The 16,775-nt window shown below is 45.2% G+C and overlaps 1 protein-coding gene across 3 annotated transcripts in view; it reads left to right on the top strand.

Moving 5' to 3' along the window:
- Positions 1 to 16,161, top strand: part of PRMT2 (protein arginine methyltransferase 2) — a 43,274-nt gene extending 27,113 nt beyond the window's left edge. For all 3 annotated transcript variants that reach the window (XM_066259122.1, XM_066259120.1, XM_066259119.1), the window contains 7 exons: positions 7,099 to 7,260; positions 8,163 to 8,327; positions 10,028 to 10,203; positions 11,822 to 11,951; positions 12,832 to 12,968; positions 14,673 to 14,844; positions 15,551 to 16,161. In XM_066259122.1, the coding sequence (XP_066115219.1) occupies positions 7,099 to 7,260; positions 8,163 to 8,327; positions 10,028 to 10,203; positions 11,822 to 11,951; positions 12,832 to 12,968; positions 14,673 to 14,844; positions 15,551 to 15,583 (975 nt within the window). In that variant the 3' untranslated portion in view covers positions 15,584 to 16,161. The remainder of the gene's footprint in view (positions 1 to 7,098; positions 7,261 to 8,162; positions 8,328 to 10,027; positions 10,204 to 11,821; positions 11,952 to 12,831; positions 12,969 to 14,672; positions 14,845 to 15,550) is intronic.
- Positions 16,162 to 16,775: the final 614 nt, after the last annotated feature.

Raw genomic sequence — 16,775 nt, 5'->3', positions numbered from 1 at the left:
ACAGTCCCATTTGTTTATCCTGTTTTTTATTTCCCTTGCCCGTGGAGATACATCAGCAAATATATTGCTGCGAGAGATGTCAGAGAGCTTACTGCCTATGTTTTCTTCTAAGGTGCTATGGTTTCAAGGCTTACATTTAAATCTTTTATCCATTTTGAGTTTACTTTTGTGAGTGGTGTAAGTTGGTGGTCTAGTTTCATTTTTTTGCAGGTAGCTGTCCAATTTTCCCAACACCATTTGTTGAAGAGGCTGTCTTTACTCCATTGTATGCTCTTACTTCCTTTGCCAAATATCAGTTGACCATAAAGGTGTGGGTTTATTTCTGGGTTCTCAGTTCTGTTCCATTGATCTACATGCCTGTTCTTATGCCAGTACCAGGCTGTTTTGAATACAATGGTCTTGTAGTACAACTTGATAATCAGGAAATGTGGTACCTCCCACTTTATTCTTCCTTTTCAAGATTGCTGAGGCTATTCGTGTTCTTTTTTTGGTTCCATATAAATTTTTAGAATATGTGTTCTATATCTTTGAAGTCTGTCATTGGTATTTTAATTGGTATTGCATTGAATTTATAAATTGCTTTGGGTAATATAGACATTTTAATGATGTTTATTCTTCCTAACCATGAGCATGGTATATGCTTCCAATTGTTTGTATCTTCCTTGATTTCTTTTATCAATGTTTTATAATTTTCCGAGTACAAGTCTTTAATCTCCTTGGTTAAATTTACTCCTAGGTACTTTAATTTTTTGGTTGCAATAGTGAAGGGGATTGTTTCCTTAATTTCTCTTTCTGACAGTTCATTGTTGGTGAATAAAAATGCCTCTGATTTCAGAGTATTAATTTTATATCCTACCACCTTGCTGAATTCGTTTATTAAGTCCAGTAGTTTTTTGACTGAGACTTTAGGGTTTTCTATATACAATATTATATCATCTGCAAATAATTATAGTTTTACTTCTTCTTTTCCAATTTGGATGCATTTTATTTGTTCTTCTTGACTGATTGCTGTGGCTAGGACTTCCAGATCTATGTTGAATAAGAGTGGTGAAAGGGGGCACCGCTGCCTTGTTCCTGATCTTAAGGGGATTGCTTTTAATTTTTGCCCATTGAGTATGATATTGGCCATGGGTTTGTCATAGATGGCCTTTATCATGTTGAGGTATGTTCCCTGTATTCCCACTTTGCTGAGAGTTCCAATCATGAATGGGTACTGGATTTTATCAAATGCTTTTTCTGCATCTATTGAAATTATCATGTGGTTTTTCTCCTTTCTTTTGTTTATGTGATGAATCACATTGATTGATTTGCTAATATTGTACCAACCCTGAATAAATCCCACTTGATTATGTTGTATGATTTTTTTCATATATTGCTGGATCCGGTTTGCTAATATTTTGTTGAGGATTTTAGCATCTAAATTCCTCAGGGATATTGGCCTATAATTTTCTTTCCTTGTGTTGTTTTTGCCTGGTTTTGGAATTAGAATTATGCTTGCCTCATAAAAGGAGCTTGGAAGTCTTCCTTCCTCTTGAATTTTTTGAAATAGCTTGAGAAGGATAGGAGTTAGTTCTTCTTTGAATATTTGGTAGAATTCACTTGTAGAATGGTAGAAGCCATCAGGCCCAGGACATTTCTTTGTTGGGAGTTTTTTGATAACTGTTTCGTTCTCATTTGTTGTAATCGGTCTGTTTAGGTTTTCTGATTCTTCCAGATTAATTTTTGGAAGATTATATGTTTCAAGGAATTTGTCCATTTCATCTAGATTGTCTAATTTTTTGGCATACAGTTCTTCATAGTATTTTCTTACAATATTTAGTATTTCTGTTATGTCAGTTGTTATTTCTCCACTCTCATTTCTAATTTTATTTATTTGAGTCCTGTCTCTTTTTTTCTTGGTGAGTCTGGTTAAAGGTTCATGGATCTTGTTTACCTTTTCAAAGAGCCAGCTCCTGGTTTCGTTGATCCTCTATATTGTTTCTTTAGCCTCTATGTCATTTATTTCCGCTCTGATCTTTATTATTTCCTTCCTTCTACTACCTCTGGGCTTTACTTGCCATTCTTTTTCTAGTTCTTTTAGATGCAGGGTCAAGTAGTTTATTTGAGCTTTTTTTAGCTTCTTGAGGTATGCCTGTAATGCTATGAACTTCCCTCTCAAGACTGCTTTTGCTGTGTCCCATAAATTTTGAGTTGATGTATGCTAATTATTGTTCGTTTCTAGGAATTTTTTAATTTCTTCTTTGATCTCATTGTTAACCCATTCATTATTTAATAACATGCTATTTAGTATCCAAGTGTTTGAGTATTTTTCAGTTTTTCTGTTGTGGTTGATTTCTAGTTTCATACCATTGTGATCAGAGAAAGTGCTTGATATGATTTCAGTCTTCTTAAATTTGTTGAGGCAGCTTTTGTGCCCTAACATGTGGTCTATCCTAGAGAATGTACCATGAGCACTTGAAAAGAATGTATATTCTGCTGCTTTAGGGTGAATGATTCTGAAGATATCTATTAAATCGAGTTGATTTAGTATGTCCTTTAAGTCTGCTGTTTCTTTGTTAATTTTCTTTCTTGAGGATCTATCTAGTGATGTTAGTGGGGCATTGAAATCCCCTACTATTATAGTATTGTTGTTGATCTCACCCTTTATATCCATCAAAGTCTACTTTATATATTTAGGTGCTCCTATATTACGTGCGTAGATATTTATAATGGTTATATCTTCCTTTTGGATTGCTCCCTTTATCATTATGTAGTGACCTTCTTTATCTCTTACTATAGTCTTTGTTTTAAAGTCCATTTTGTCTGATATAAGTATTGCTACCCCAGCTTTTTTTCATTTCCATTTGCATGAAATATTATTTTTTTTCCTTTCACCTTCAGTCTATGTGCATCTTTTGTTTTAAGGTGTGTCTCTTTTCTGTAGACAGCATATGCATGGGTCCTATTTTCTTATCCACGCAGCTACCCTATGTCTTTTGATCGGATCATTTAATCCATTTACATTTAAGGTTATTATTGATATGTAATTGTTTATTGCCGTTTTATTCTTTAAAGCTGTATTCCTCTTTTGCTATATTCTTTTTCCCCTTTGATCTGTTTACAACAGACCCTTTAGCATTTCTTGTAGCATTAGTTTGGCGGTAGTGAATTCTTTGAGGTTTTTTTTTGTCTGGAAAGCTTTTTATTTCTCCTTCAATTTTAAACGATAGTCTTGCTGAATAAAGTAGTCTTGTTTGTAGGCTCTTGTTCTGCATTACTTTGAATATTTCTGCCATTCCCTTCTGGCCTCAAGTGTTTCTGTTGAGAAGTCAGAAGTCATCCTTATGTGGGCTCCTTTATAGGTGATAGCCTTTTTTTCTCTAGCAGCTTTTAATATTTTCTGTTTATCACTTAGCTTAGGTATTTTAATTATGATGTGTTTTGGTGTAGATTTTTTTGGGTTTCTCTTTAATGGAGTTCTCTGTACTTCTTGGACTTGTGAGACATTTTCCTGAATTAATTGAGGGAAGTTTTTAGCTATGATATGATTGAACAAAGTCTTTATCCCTTATTCTTTCTCTTCTTCTTCAGGAACCCCTATGATGCGGATTTATTTCTCTTCATTTTGTTACAGAGCTCTCTGAGTTTCCTCAGGCTTTTTGAGTCTCTTTTCTTTTTTCTGCTCTTCCTTCTGTGTCTTCATTTATCATGTCCTCTAAGTCACTGATTCAATTCTCAGCTTCATCCATCCTGCTTTTAATTCCTTCCATTGTGTTCTTTTTTTTCTGATATTGTATTTATCATTTCTGACTGATTCTTTTTTATTATTTCAATGTCTTTTTTTATATTTGCTATGTCTTTAGGTGTTCGTAATGACCATCTATTGTTGTTCTAAGATCTTTGAGCATCCTAACAATCGTTATTTTAAACTCTGCATCCGGTAATTTGGTTATATCTGACTCATTGAGTTCCTTTTTGGGGGATTTCTCTTGATTCATTTTTGTTGCATTTCTCTGCCTTCTCATTTTGTCTGTGTATAAGAAGGTTTTGGCCTCTGGAGTCCACTGGGTGTGGCCTCTGGGTTCCCTAGGTGTGGTCTGTCTGCAGACCCACAACCCCCTCTACCTCTGCTGCCTAGGGCGTTTGGGTATGGGCGTTGCCAGTGCCAGCCCACTGGTGTTGTCACTGCAGTTTCTGCCTCTCCTCCACGGGAGGGGCTGTGATGTTGTGCCTGGATCTACAAGCCTCCTAGGTCTCTGCCTTTGCTCCGCCCCCATGTGTGGGGTTATGTGCTGTGCCCTGGTGGCAAGTCTCACCACCGCAGGCAGGGGTGAGCACCTTTGCTCAGCTGCGGGGCTCCACCTGTTTCTGGCTTTCGCCCCCCCCCCCCTCGTGGGAGGAGCCAGCTTGTGTATCAGGTAGCAAGCCTCCGTTCCGCCTGCCCGGCGAGGCTGTGTGCCTGGCGCCCTTCCTCAGCAGCGGGTCTCTGTCTCTTCCAGGGCTCCCGCTCTTCCCCCACTGCGGGGGTTTACAGGCAGGCCGCAGCTGGGCCTGACCACTTTTGCACATCTTCTGCACCTCTGCTGGGCAAGACTGAGCTCAAACCCGGGCCTCAGTCATGTTCAGCTGGCTTCTGCCCTTGCTGAGGGAACCGTGCTTCTGCATCCCGCTGCCACCCTACCTCAGGCGAACCCGCAGCAGTGTGGTTGGAGGCACTGCAGCTCAGATCCTAACACTCAATGCTGTAGTCCCAAAAGCTCCCTCCTTCTACATGACTCTGCTCTGAGTGCCACGGGAGAGCTTGTTTGGCTGGTGTCTTGCTTCCCTTTGGTGCTATTGCTGTTTCCAGGGGAAATATTCACTTCAGATTTGGGGAGTGACTCGTCCCAGGGGTTAGAGTGGCTGTCCCTCAAAGTGTTTCTCCCTGTGCCTCCTAGATTACACTCTCTTCTCACTGCTCCAGTCCTCTCCTCTCTCCCGTCCCCCAAAGTCCCTGGTGGGTGGTTGTGAGAGAGGTTTTCTGCGTGGTCCCTTTAAGAAGAATCCTGGGTCTGAGAAATCAGACTCTTTCTCACAAACAGTATCCTGACTTGTTTTGCAGCTAAATACTGTCCATATGCCTCTTCCAGGCTCTGGGGCTGCAGGCTGGGGCTTTTTACCTGGGGCTCAGGACCCTCCCCTCTCTGCTAAACTCACTTTCCGCCACGTGAGTCTCTCCCGGCTGCCGTTCGCTTCGGGGAGCTGGGCAGCCCTCTCTGCGTTTCCACTTTTTCTACCAGTCTCCGTGTGGCTTCTTCAGTGTTCCTTGGTTGAAGAGTCCTCTTAGTTTAGTCCAAAGTTGGTTTTTCCAGATGATGGTTCTTAAATTAAGTTGTAATCCACTTTGGTTCTGGGAGGTGGAAGTTGGTATGTCCGCCTACTCCATCACCATCTTGCCGCCTCCTCATTGATTGCTTTCTCACATGTGCCTTGACCCAGGGGCTACAGCAGAGCAAGTGACCTTGGGCTCAAGCCAGCGACCCTGTGCTCAAGGTGGTGAGCCCATGCTCAAGCCAGATGAGCCCATGCTCAAGCTGGTGACCTTGGGGTTTTTAACCGGGGTCCTCCACATCCCAGTCTATGCACTGTGCCACAGCCTGGTCAGCTGCTTTGTGTATTTTGAAGCTCTATTATTAGTTGTAAAAGTATTTAGAATTATTATATCCTTTTTTTTTCTTTTTTTTTTTCTTTCTTTTTTACAGGGACAGACAGGAACAGAGAGAGATAAGAAGCATCAATCATCAGTTTTTCGTTGAGAGATCTTAGTTGTTCATTGATTGCTGTCTCATATGTGCCTTGACCGCAGGCCTTCAGCAGACCAAGTAACCCCTTGCTTGAGCCAGTGACCTTGGGTCCAAGGTGGTGAGCTTTTGCTCAAACCAGGTGAACCCTCGCTCAAGCTGGCGACCTCCGGGTCTCGAACCTGGGTCCTCTGCATCCCAGTCTGACGCTCTATCCACTGTGCCACCACCTGGTCAGGCTATTATATCCTTTTGCTGATGTGGTTCCTGTATTATTTACAGACTCTCTTTGTCCCTGGGAACATTCTTTGCTCTGAATATATTTTTCTGGTTTTAATGCTGCCACCCCAGTTTCCTGCCGCTGGCATCTCCTCACATCCTAGCTCTGACTTTCTATTGAGATGATTGCTGCAGGCAGAATAGTTGGGTCTTGACTCCACTCCACCAGTCTCCCTGTGTCTGTCCCTTTGTATTTTAGTCAACAGTGTTTTTGAGAGGAGCCAACACAGGCTTGTGAAGGCCCATTCAGACCTCCTGTTTGTGCTGACACAGTCTGGGTGGCCTGGCTGTGTGTCTCTAAGTGATGCTGTTTGTGGGCAGGGTTATCTGCAGCTTGAGATCTGGGGATTGGAGCCTGGGGAGGGGATGTGGGTGCTGCTTCACTGGCAGTCAGGGCTCTTACTTACATCTGGCTTCGGGAACCATCTGGAGGAGCCTTTCTCGGTCTTCCTGGGGATTGGCCAAACTCCCATGGGGTATGTCCTTGGGTTGCAAATGTTTTCCTTCTCCTTGACATGTCTGGCGGCCTTGAACTGAACTTTTAAGGGTTGGTAGGGTTGTCACCTTCCTCCAGAGCTATAGCTTCTAGACTCCTCAAGCACACGAGGGACAGACTTATGTGTGAGAGTGACTTCTGGGCCCTGTATGCCTCTTCTAGAATCTCTCCCCATGGCTTGTAATGTCCTCTGTTGGTGGACACTTGACCAGGTAGTGTCTGGTTGGGAATGTGGTAGTTTCTTCTGTCTCAGGTGGGAACAGAAGTCAGGAGGGTGACATGTGCACTGCTTCTAAATGGTCCATGCCTGCTCCTCTACTTGGCTAGCCAGGAAGTGCAGGGAGAAGCTGAAGGTACCTTGCTGAGGCTAAAGGATTCTGGAAACTTCCAGTTCATCTCTTCACTGTCTACTCTTTATCTGTTGGCATATTTTGGTCTTTGGATGCTCATGTTTTTAGGTGGGAGGGTCAAGAGGTTTAACTCAGGCCCCTACCCTCTACCTTAAACCACAGCTCGGCATAGCTCTAATGATAGACAATGTCTTATAATGTGCTTTTCCTATAGAAACTTCACTTGGAGATGTTGACAGACCAGCCACGAACAACTAAATACCACCATGTGATCCTGCAGAATAGGGAGTCCCTCAAAGACAAAGTGATTCTGGATGTTGGCTGTGGGACCGGGATCATTAGCCTCTTCTGTGCACATTATGCGCAGCCCAAAGCGGTGAGTAGGAAGTGGCCGTCCCTTTAGCAGTCATGGAGCTGAGTCTTGGTGATGTGTCCTTTGTGCATGAGGCACCATGTTGACAAAGCGGGCAGTGTTTCCTCATGGGCTGAGCCAGTCAGAGGTTGTGACATTGGTCAGTGAGCTACCAATAGCATAGAGTGGAATACGACAGGTAGAAAATGTCCCAGCGATCTGCATGTGATGGGTAGTTTTTTTGAAATGTTTATTTCAGTTAAATATAGAAACATTCATCTACATGAGTGGGTTACCGTCCAAGTGCTGTCCCTGCCCTGAATAGTGACTGCCTGGCAAAGACAGGACCGACCTCACTCTCTCTCTTTAAAGCATGTCTGGGCTATGTGGAGTTGTAGCCCCTTGGTGTTCCCAGTACAGGCAGGTGCAATTCCTAGTTTACAGGGGAGGCTGCAGTGCAGGGGCCACCTGAGTTCAGATCCTGTCGGAACCAGAACATGGTGCTCAGGACCCTCCGCCAAGAACCTGGATTTGAAATTATGTCTGAAGCCACAGGTATCCTACAAGTCGGACTGTCCTCAGATGAGTGCTGAGACCTCCTTCATCAGTTAGGGGTTGTTGCTGCGTGAACAGGCGCTGGGCTCTGGCCTTACCCAGGGAACCTTGGGACGAGCAGCCATGGGTTGGGGCAGAGCTTCTGTCCACCTGCAGCCCCATGCCTGTTTTAGGCAGAAGGTGAAGTTAGGGTTAGATGCAGCAGCTCCCCTCCCAGGTGCATGACACACTGGCCCTCTGCTGTTGGCCGCTGCTTTCCTTCTGTGTCTGCCGTTTTCCCTTTTCTCTGGTGTAGGTTGCAACTCGGCCGAGGTGCTGCTGGGCTGCCATGCAGTGCAGGATGTATGCTGACGGTGCTTCTGCCAATGCAGGTGTATGCGGTGGAGGCCAGCGAGATGGCCCAGCACACGGGGCAGCTGGTCATGCAGAATGGCTTCGCCGACATCATCACTGTGTTCCAACAGAAGGTGGAGGATGTGGTGCTGCCGGAGAAGGTGGATGTGCTGGTGTCCGAGTGGATGGGGACCTGCTTGCTGGTAAGTGCGGGGCAGCGACTGGGCTGGTCTCTAGAATCTTCACAAATTGTGATTAACTTGGACTTTTTTCCTAAGGTCAAATGTAACTTATTTTTTTATATGAACTAATGACTATTTGACTGATTAAAAAAATGCCTTTACAAGAAATCTGGAACTCTTTCATGAGTGATTTATGTAAACTCTGTTCTCTTTGTGAACCTGTGAATATCCATGGCTTAATGTATGAGGCTGATTTTTTTATGCGAGCAGACTCTTTGTCTCTTTCCAAGCCTGGGTGCTTCCTCTCCTAGCAGCCCCCTGATTAGCATTAGTGAGACCCAGCCTGACGCTCCAGGTATCACAGGTGGAGTGGATGGTTTTCTGGTTACACCCCTCCCACCCTGCACAGTACTTTATGTGCTCACGCTCACAGACTCTGAGATTGAGGGCAAGTGAGAGGTGGGTGGGAGCTGGGCCGGCGTCTTCATCTCCTCGAACCCTCTGCCCAGCGCTCTTCTGGCTCAGGATCTAAGACATTATAGTAAAACACCCCAATCTGAAATTTAGCATCTGTAAAAATCCAGAGAGAGAACATCTTGCTGAATGTGAGCAGAATGTGGCTGATGTTTCCAGCGAGAGATCTATTTAAATATGTTGTCCCAGCTTCTTATACATTGCAAACATTGAGGAAAATGACAGCAAATGACATTGGGCCATTAGTCCTGTTGAGATTATGTTATCTGAAGAGAAAGTGTACGTAGACTCAACATCTGTGGTATTTGGTTTATTAATATCATCTGTGGGTTCCTAAGATTATAACCAGGGGATAAAAGGGACTAAGTACAGCATTAACCCATTACATGGGTATTAGCCTTTGCCCCTCAAACACCAGTGTTTATTCAGTGAATGTTTATTGAGTTCCTCCTGGCCATGGGAACATAGGAGCCAGCCTGTTGTGGAGCTGTATCCACAGGCCCAGGGCAGTTGAGGGAAGCCTGCTGCCAAGGGTTCAGCTCTGCTCTTGGAAGTAGGTGATGTGGGAGACAAAGAGTAGGAGGGGAGGGAGAGAAGAGGAAAGGGGCAGAGGGAGGAGAAATGGGGAGGTGGGAGGGGCGGGGGAAGAGGGAGGAGAGGAGAGGTGGAGGGGAGCAGCATCTAGCAGGGGCAGTGGCACCTCGGGGCCGAGCTGGATTTAGGTGCTGTGTGCTCCAGGACTTTGCCATGTGTTAGGCAACCAGCCACTGTCCAGGGCTTTAAGGGGTGGAGTAGAGATCAGGTCACTATGGGAGGCCCTGTAGGACTGCAGGGCAGGTGAGGCCTTCAGGGTCTGAGGGCTGTGAATGTTCTGAGAATACCCCAGACCAAAATGATTTCATTTGACAGCTAAAATCCTTTCAAAACTTAGGGGCTCTTAAAAATGTAGTAGTAACTACTTAGTGACTACTCAGTGGATGAGAGTGAAGATTTATCCTGGCCCTTAGCCATTCTCCAGTTCTGAATTCTAACGCAAAATGACCCAAGCTGTGTTAGGTGACCATTAATATGTGGGTATGAGATAAATCCTCCAAGGAGTGCTGGCTGAGCAGTGCTTATCCTGGCTGGTATACTGTCGAGAGTGAGACTTGTATAAAGATCCCAGACCATCTGAATGCAGCAGGGAGGTCTGTGCAGACGCTGGCCTCAGTCACCTGGTCTCCTGTGTGTCTCTTCCTCCCCTGCAGTTTGAGTTCATGATTGAGTCCATCCTGTATGCCCGGGATGTGTGGCTGAAGGAGGGCGGGGTCATCTGGCCAACCACAGCTGCATTGCACCTGGTACCCTGCAGTGCCGACAAAGACTACCGCAGCAAGGTTCTCTTCTGGGACAATGCCTATGAGTTCAACCTCAGCGCTCTCAAGTGAGTGTCCGTGGCACAGCCATACACACACGCTCTTGGGCCTCTCGCAGTGTGAACTGCAGACGTTTCTAAGACAGAATATGTACTTTGTTGTAGAACTTGCCGTGAAACTATCTAAATTTACTCACATGCCTAAGAATTTTGCACGTTGCCTTTAATGCCTTTAAACTGATAACAGCTGCGATGGGAATTGAACTGTCTTTTGCATCTAAGTACTCAAAGTACACTGGGAAAAATAAGGTCATGGTTATAAATGAGGCCTTTATAAATGTGTGGGCCATTAAAACACAGATGTATGTTCCTACTAAGCTATAAATTTGAATAAGGATTGGAAATATATTAGTGGAGTTTTATAGAGAAAGCAGTGCTCCAAAAGAGTTGATTTCCTGGTTGTTAACATGTGACACAGTTGTGCAGTTGAGCTTCAGGTTTGATTTTCTGGTAAGGCCTTCACATTTCTACTGTTGTCTCTTCTTAGAAGGATGGGGATATATAAGCTGACTGCTTCCCCTTCTAAGAGTGCCATGGGAATTAGGCACAAGAAACCCAGCATCAGCCCTGGAAATGAGGGAAGGGCCCCTCATTTGTCAGAAGCTGCAAGAAACTTCCATTCATGTAGTGAGGACCAGGTCACTGGGGATGCCTGCTAGACATCCAGATGAGGAGTAGACAGCCAGAAAGGGGCCTCTGAGCCTTTTTGTTTTTTATTTTAAAATTAAAAAAATATTGCCTGACCTGTGGTGGTACAGTAGATAAAGCATCGATCTGGAATGCTGAGGTTGCTGGTTCAAAACCCTGGGCTTGCCCAGTCAAGGCACATGTGGGAGTTGATGCTTCCTGCACCTTCCCCCTTCCTTCCCTCCCTTCCCTCCCTCCCTCCCTCCCTCCCTTCTTTCTCTCCCTCCCTCCCTCCTTCCCTCCCTCCCTCCCTTCCTCCCTCCCTCTCCACTCTAAAATGAAGATCCCTGCTGCCAATTCAGTGTCAACAGGAGTCCCCAATTTGGGGTGCAATACAGCAGAGACTTTACTTAGTGACACAGCTGCTGTTGCAGCTCAGTTTGTAAACCAGGGAAACACAGCCATGGCACTCCACTAAGACAGGGGAGGCTGGCTTACATAGAGAGGAGTTCCTGCCCCTGTTCTTGACTGGTCTATTTTCATGTAAATAGGGAATTCAAATTTGTATAGTTTGGTCCAAATAGCACTGTTCTAATTGGTTGGCTCCACAAATTCTGATTGGCCAGCAAAGATACAACCTAGAACAGGAATATTTTTTATTTGCTGTGTAATAGAAGATCCATGAAAGATATTTTGTGATAAAATAGATTCGAAAACTAAAGAAAACACACTGTAGCCTCTTATTTTCTGGTATTTGGTGAAGGTTGGTCTCCCTGTGTTCAGACCTTAAGAAGGACTAAAGGGAAGCTCCTCATTACTTATACACAGGGAGGGCTGGGTGGAGGGACCGGAGTTGGGCTTGCAGGGCTACAGCTCAATAGTGGTTTGGAATTCCTAATAGTACAGGAGAGAGAAAACATATCCTATTGTCACACATGCGTGTGTCAGAGCCTGAGATGTTGGTGATGACTTTGAGTAATTACTTTGACCTTTTTCCCAGATCTTTAGCAATTAAGGAATTTTTTTCCAAGCCCAAGTATAACCACATTTTGAAACCAGAAGACTGTCTCTCTGAACCGTGCACTATATTACAGCTGGACATGAGAACAGTGCAGATCGCTGATCTGGAGGTGAGGTTGTACAGTTGGTGCGCACATGCGTGAAACTTGTTATTCCGATAAACAAGTATATATACCTTTTACTATTGGTTCTCCTATAGTCTTTGTTATATTCTGATTTTCTTTTCTATTTTTATATTATTTTATTTCTAGTTAACCTCTTTAACATCTTCCATTATTTTTAGATTTAGGTTTAATATTATCAGCATCTTCAGATTCAAATAAATTATCGAATTTCATGATGGAATTTGAATTAAAAATTTTTAAACGGTTTTTAGTTACTCTTGATAGCAAAATTCTTAGTTCTTTCTTTTCCTTCTCTCTTGCCATGAGGTGGCACCTTTGGGTTCAGGATGGTACCAGGTTAAGGGTGTACTCTGAGATGGGGGAGCCAGACAATGTTTGAAAACCTCATCTGGAACTTTGATGGGCAAAATAGTGTGAGAACTGAAGTTCTGAGGCTTTAGTTAGTTTCAGTTACAACTGTAGAAACTCGGCTTTGAACTTTTCTATTTATGCAAAGAACTGAGAAGAGAAAGTATTCTCAAATTTTGAGGCAGAAAATTAGGCAAATGAGACCCAGATTACTCGAAACCTTTTCTGGTTGTCTGCTGCATTTGAATTCACAATGCAAGTTTTAATATTTACTTTCCCGAAAAGGAAATTCTATATGGTTTTTGATGTGTTCAGCTAAACTAGTAAGTTATAGGCTTGTTTCATATTTGCCGAAATAGGTGGTACAGGTCTTGGGTCAGCACAGTGTTGTGGGATTTGTGAAATGTGGCCAAGGGAGGAAGAAGTTGTGAGCCTTGCTCAGACAGAGCCTGAGGCAGCCTTATGTTACATGTTTATGAACCAATGTCCATTTTCTTGTTTGTTTGGTTGAACACAGACAATGAAAGGTGAACTGTGCTTTGATATCAAGAAAGCTGGCACCCTGCATGGGTTTACGGCCTGGTTCAGTGTCCGCTTTCAGAACCTGGAGGAGGATGAACCCCAGCTGGTGCTGAGCACGGGACCGTTTCACCCGTGAGTGTCTGCTCCACCCTTTGGATACGTGGGTAGCTCTCCGTGGACTGTTCAGGGCTTGCTGTCAAGTTATTGCCATGACAGAAAGCATGACAGAGTGATGAATTTAAAGGTCTAGTAATATTGAAAGTTGACCTGAAATCTTTAACGCAGGCTGAGCCTTGGGCTGGGAGCTGTGGTATGGAGCTAGGTGTGCAGGTGATGGGCACTGGGGCCCAGGCTGTGTGGAGCTGAGTTGGGGTCTTGTGCCCCCACTGTCCCTGTACCCACTTCCTCGGGCTGCTTCTGGACCCCCTGGATGAACAGACTGGCTTTAGGAGGAGCAGGCTTTGTCTTCTCTCAGTTGCCCTAAATGCTACTACAGTTTTTCATAGTTAGCAGCATTCTAGGGCCCTTTGCTCAGACTTTTTTACAGAAGGGAAATGTTTCTTTTATTTATTTATTTATTTATTTATTTATTTATTTATTCATTTTTAGAGAGGGGAGAGAGAGAGAGACAGGGACAGAGAGAGAAGGGGGGGAGGAGCAGGAAGCATCAACTCCCATATGTGCCTTGACCAGGCAAGCCCAGGGTTTCGAACCGGCGACCTCAGCATTTCCAGGTCGACGCTTTATCCACTGCGCCACCACAGGTCAGGCCGGGAAATGTTTCTTGAGACAGTTTTGTGCAACAGCATTTTATGACTGCACTCATGCCCACATGGGAGCTGAAGTCTGTTCATGGGGCTGGATACAGCGGCCCTGTGGAAATGCTGCCTTCATTTGGGGGCTTCTGTAGCCCCTCTCAGTAACTGCCCTGGACACTCCCTCTGGCATGGGGGTGAGCCAGGAGTAAGCGAGGCACAGGGAGGGGTGCTAGTTGTAGCATCTGGGCGTGAAGGACCTCGGTCATCATTTTGTGCAAGGAGAGTGAGGCTGAGGAACTGCTTGCCCAGAGTGGAGGTTGCCTGGCTGGGGCTGCAGTCAGTTCTCCTTCCGGGGCTCACTGTGCAGATGGGAGCACTCACCTTAGGAGCCAGCAGTGAGTGCTGTGTGCTGGGGCTCCTCTCCACTAGAGCATCTGCAAGGGGTTGTCCACACATATGTAGTATCAGGGACAGAATTGGGGTGGGCAGGGCGCAAGGCCAAAGGACACATTCTTGGAGAAGGGCCAGGGAAAGAGACCCCTATGGTGGCTGAGGGAGGGTAGCCTGAGAGTCAGGGAGGAAGAAGAGGCAGCCAGTGCCTCAGCTGGGCATGATCGTGGGGCCACACCATGTACTGAGGGGAGGACCTGTCGGGGGCCAGAGCCTGTAGAACTTCAAGAGTCCCAGAATGTTACTGTTTTTCCCCCAAATGTCAGTTATCTTGTGCACATGCATCTTAACTTTCACAGAAATCATGTTTTTGGACACAGTGTCTTCATTGTGTGTTTCTCTTTGACTGCAGAAACTAGAACCGTGGGCATCAGTGGCTTGGAGAAAGAGCTGGGTGGCTTGGGGTGGACACCTGCTTTGCCAGGATGCAGAAGCCGGGTGGACCCTTTGAGGGGCTGGGGCAGAGGCACCCTATGTCCTGCCTTATGACCTTGAGCACCCTATATCCCCTCCTGGAATTTGAGTGTGTCCAGGAGCTGTGTCCTCGGTGGGCTGTGTCTGCCCTACAGTAGTTCTGGAAAGCTGGGCCCAGGGAGGGGCTCCAGTAACACCACCCTATGTCTTGCAGCACCACCCACTGGAAGCAGGTGCTGTTTATGATGGATGAGCCTGTCCCTGTCCACACAGGGGACGTGGTCACAGGCTTGGTTGTACTGCAGAGAAACCCAGTGTGGAGGAGGCACATGTCTGTCACTCTGAGCTGGTCTGTCACTTCCAGACAAGATCCCACATCGCAGAGAGTAAGTAAGCTATTTAGCTTTAAAGTCATATGCTGTTGTGCTGTTCTGGGGGATAGGTCTGGGGTGGTTACCATGGAGATGCTCATCCCCACCTTGTCTGCATCATTTTTCTAATCCTCATGGTGGGAAGTGGATGCTTTTATTTCCAGAACAGAAAACAGAGGTGCAGGAAGGTAAATGGTTTGTTCTGTGACACAGCTAGTCAGTGAGAGAAGCCCCAGCCCTGGCTGGGGGCCACCCTTTCTATGTCCAGGAGCTGCGGGCAGAGAGAAAGGGCCAATGGCTGAGCCATCATGTAGCCTGGCACCTACCTGGTGCTCACAGGTGGTGGGTGTGTGGCCACGCAGAGTGAGGGGTGCGTTCTGACTAGGTGGTGGTTTGAAGAGTGAAGAGCCAATGTTCCCACAAGTGGAACAGTGCAGCCAGTGGGGGCCTTGGGCCTCAGAGGCCACTGAAAGGTGGATTCTCTTCTCCTGACTCAGGGTTAATGTGGGAGGGAAAAGAAAATCATCTAATGGTTTCTTGTTGTTTTTGATACCTCTTTATTGCTTTGCTTTACAGTAATTTTATGTTGAGTTTGTCATTTAAAAATATTCTGCATCTGAATGCCATTTTCTTGTCCATTGTTAAGGTATTATAGGAAATACTGCATGTTAATCAAGTGTTATTGATTATTTGATTGATTTGTTTTCTTTGCCTTTTTTAGGGTGGAGAAAAAGTCTTTCCAATCTGGAGATGACAGTGACGTTCTGTTTGGGAAGCAGTGTGAGCTTATTGGAGGTATGTGCAGGAGCGGAGGAGTCTCATCCGTTGTGAACACTCGATCTTGTGAAAGCCTGAGAACGCTCACTCTGCCTGGCAGGTGGTCACACCCCTGTCTGTGGGCTCCACAGACAAACAGACTCGGGCTGCCCTTGCCACTGTCACTGCCTGTGTCTGTACTCTAGAAGTAGGCTGTGTTTCCAGGTGTCCACCAGTGACGTCTACAGTGCCGACCTCTGGGTAGGTTGGGGGCACAGTGTTCCTAAGCTAGGTCTAGTTCTACACTCATAGGACACATGCGTCAGCCTTGTACTCCTGTGAAAGTGACTGTTTGTGCATCATGTGGTAATGGTGTCCTTACTGCCCTTGGTTCATCCACTCAACATGCTGAATGTGGGGCTTCCCGGAGCCATGCAGGACTGGGAGGCGGCAGTGCATGCTTGGGCCTCTGCATGCGATAGTGCAGTTGTAGAGATGTCTTCTAGACAAAGCGTGTTGGTACATAGTGCATCTTAATAAATATTTTTAAATAAACGAATGTTTGTGTAGATCCTATTTCTGTGCACGTACATTATTCGTACAAGCATGGGCCCATGCCTTGTGTACTGCCTTGTAAGCTTTCTCATCTAATATTATGAAGAAACTCCCATATCAGTAGTTATACATCCACATATTGTGTGTGTTGTTTTGATTTTTAGTTAACTTTTTATTAAAATATAAAATACATACCCCAAACTGCACAAGTCATGTGTATATAGATGGATGAAATTTTACAACATGGACATACATGTAACCAGGACTTAGGTCAAAACACCTCACACACCTGAGGCCCCAAGTGCCTCTTCTACTCAGCAACAGCCCCGGGGGCATGCTTGACTTCTAACACTATAGATGACTTTTGTCCAGTTTTGAACATTTTATGAGTGGAATTATACAATGTGTTTTTGTTATTGACTAGATGTTTGTGTCCTCCTAAAATTTGTATGTTGAATCCTAACCCCCAGTGTGATGTTGTTTGAAAGTGGGGGCCTTTGGGAGGTACTGGGTCATGAGGGTTATTACGTCTCATAATAGGATTAGTGCCCTCATAAAGGAGACCCCAGAAAGTGCCTTGTCCCTTCACAACACAAGGATACTGCGAGAAGGTGGTCAGCTATGAACCAGGAAGC

The sequence above is a fragment of the Saccopteryx bilineata genome, chromosome 2, assembly GCF_036850765.1.
Source record: "Saccopteryx bilineata isolate mSacBil1 chromosome 2, mSacBil1_pri_phased_curated, whole genome shotgun sequence".
Taxonomy (NCBI): Eukaryota; Metazoa; Chordata; class Mammalia; order Chiroptera; family Emballonuridae; genus Saccopteryx; species Saccopteryx bilineata.
This window is presented reverse-complemented; position numbering and strand designations above follow the sequence as displayed.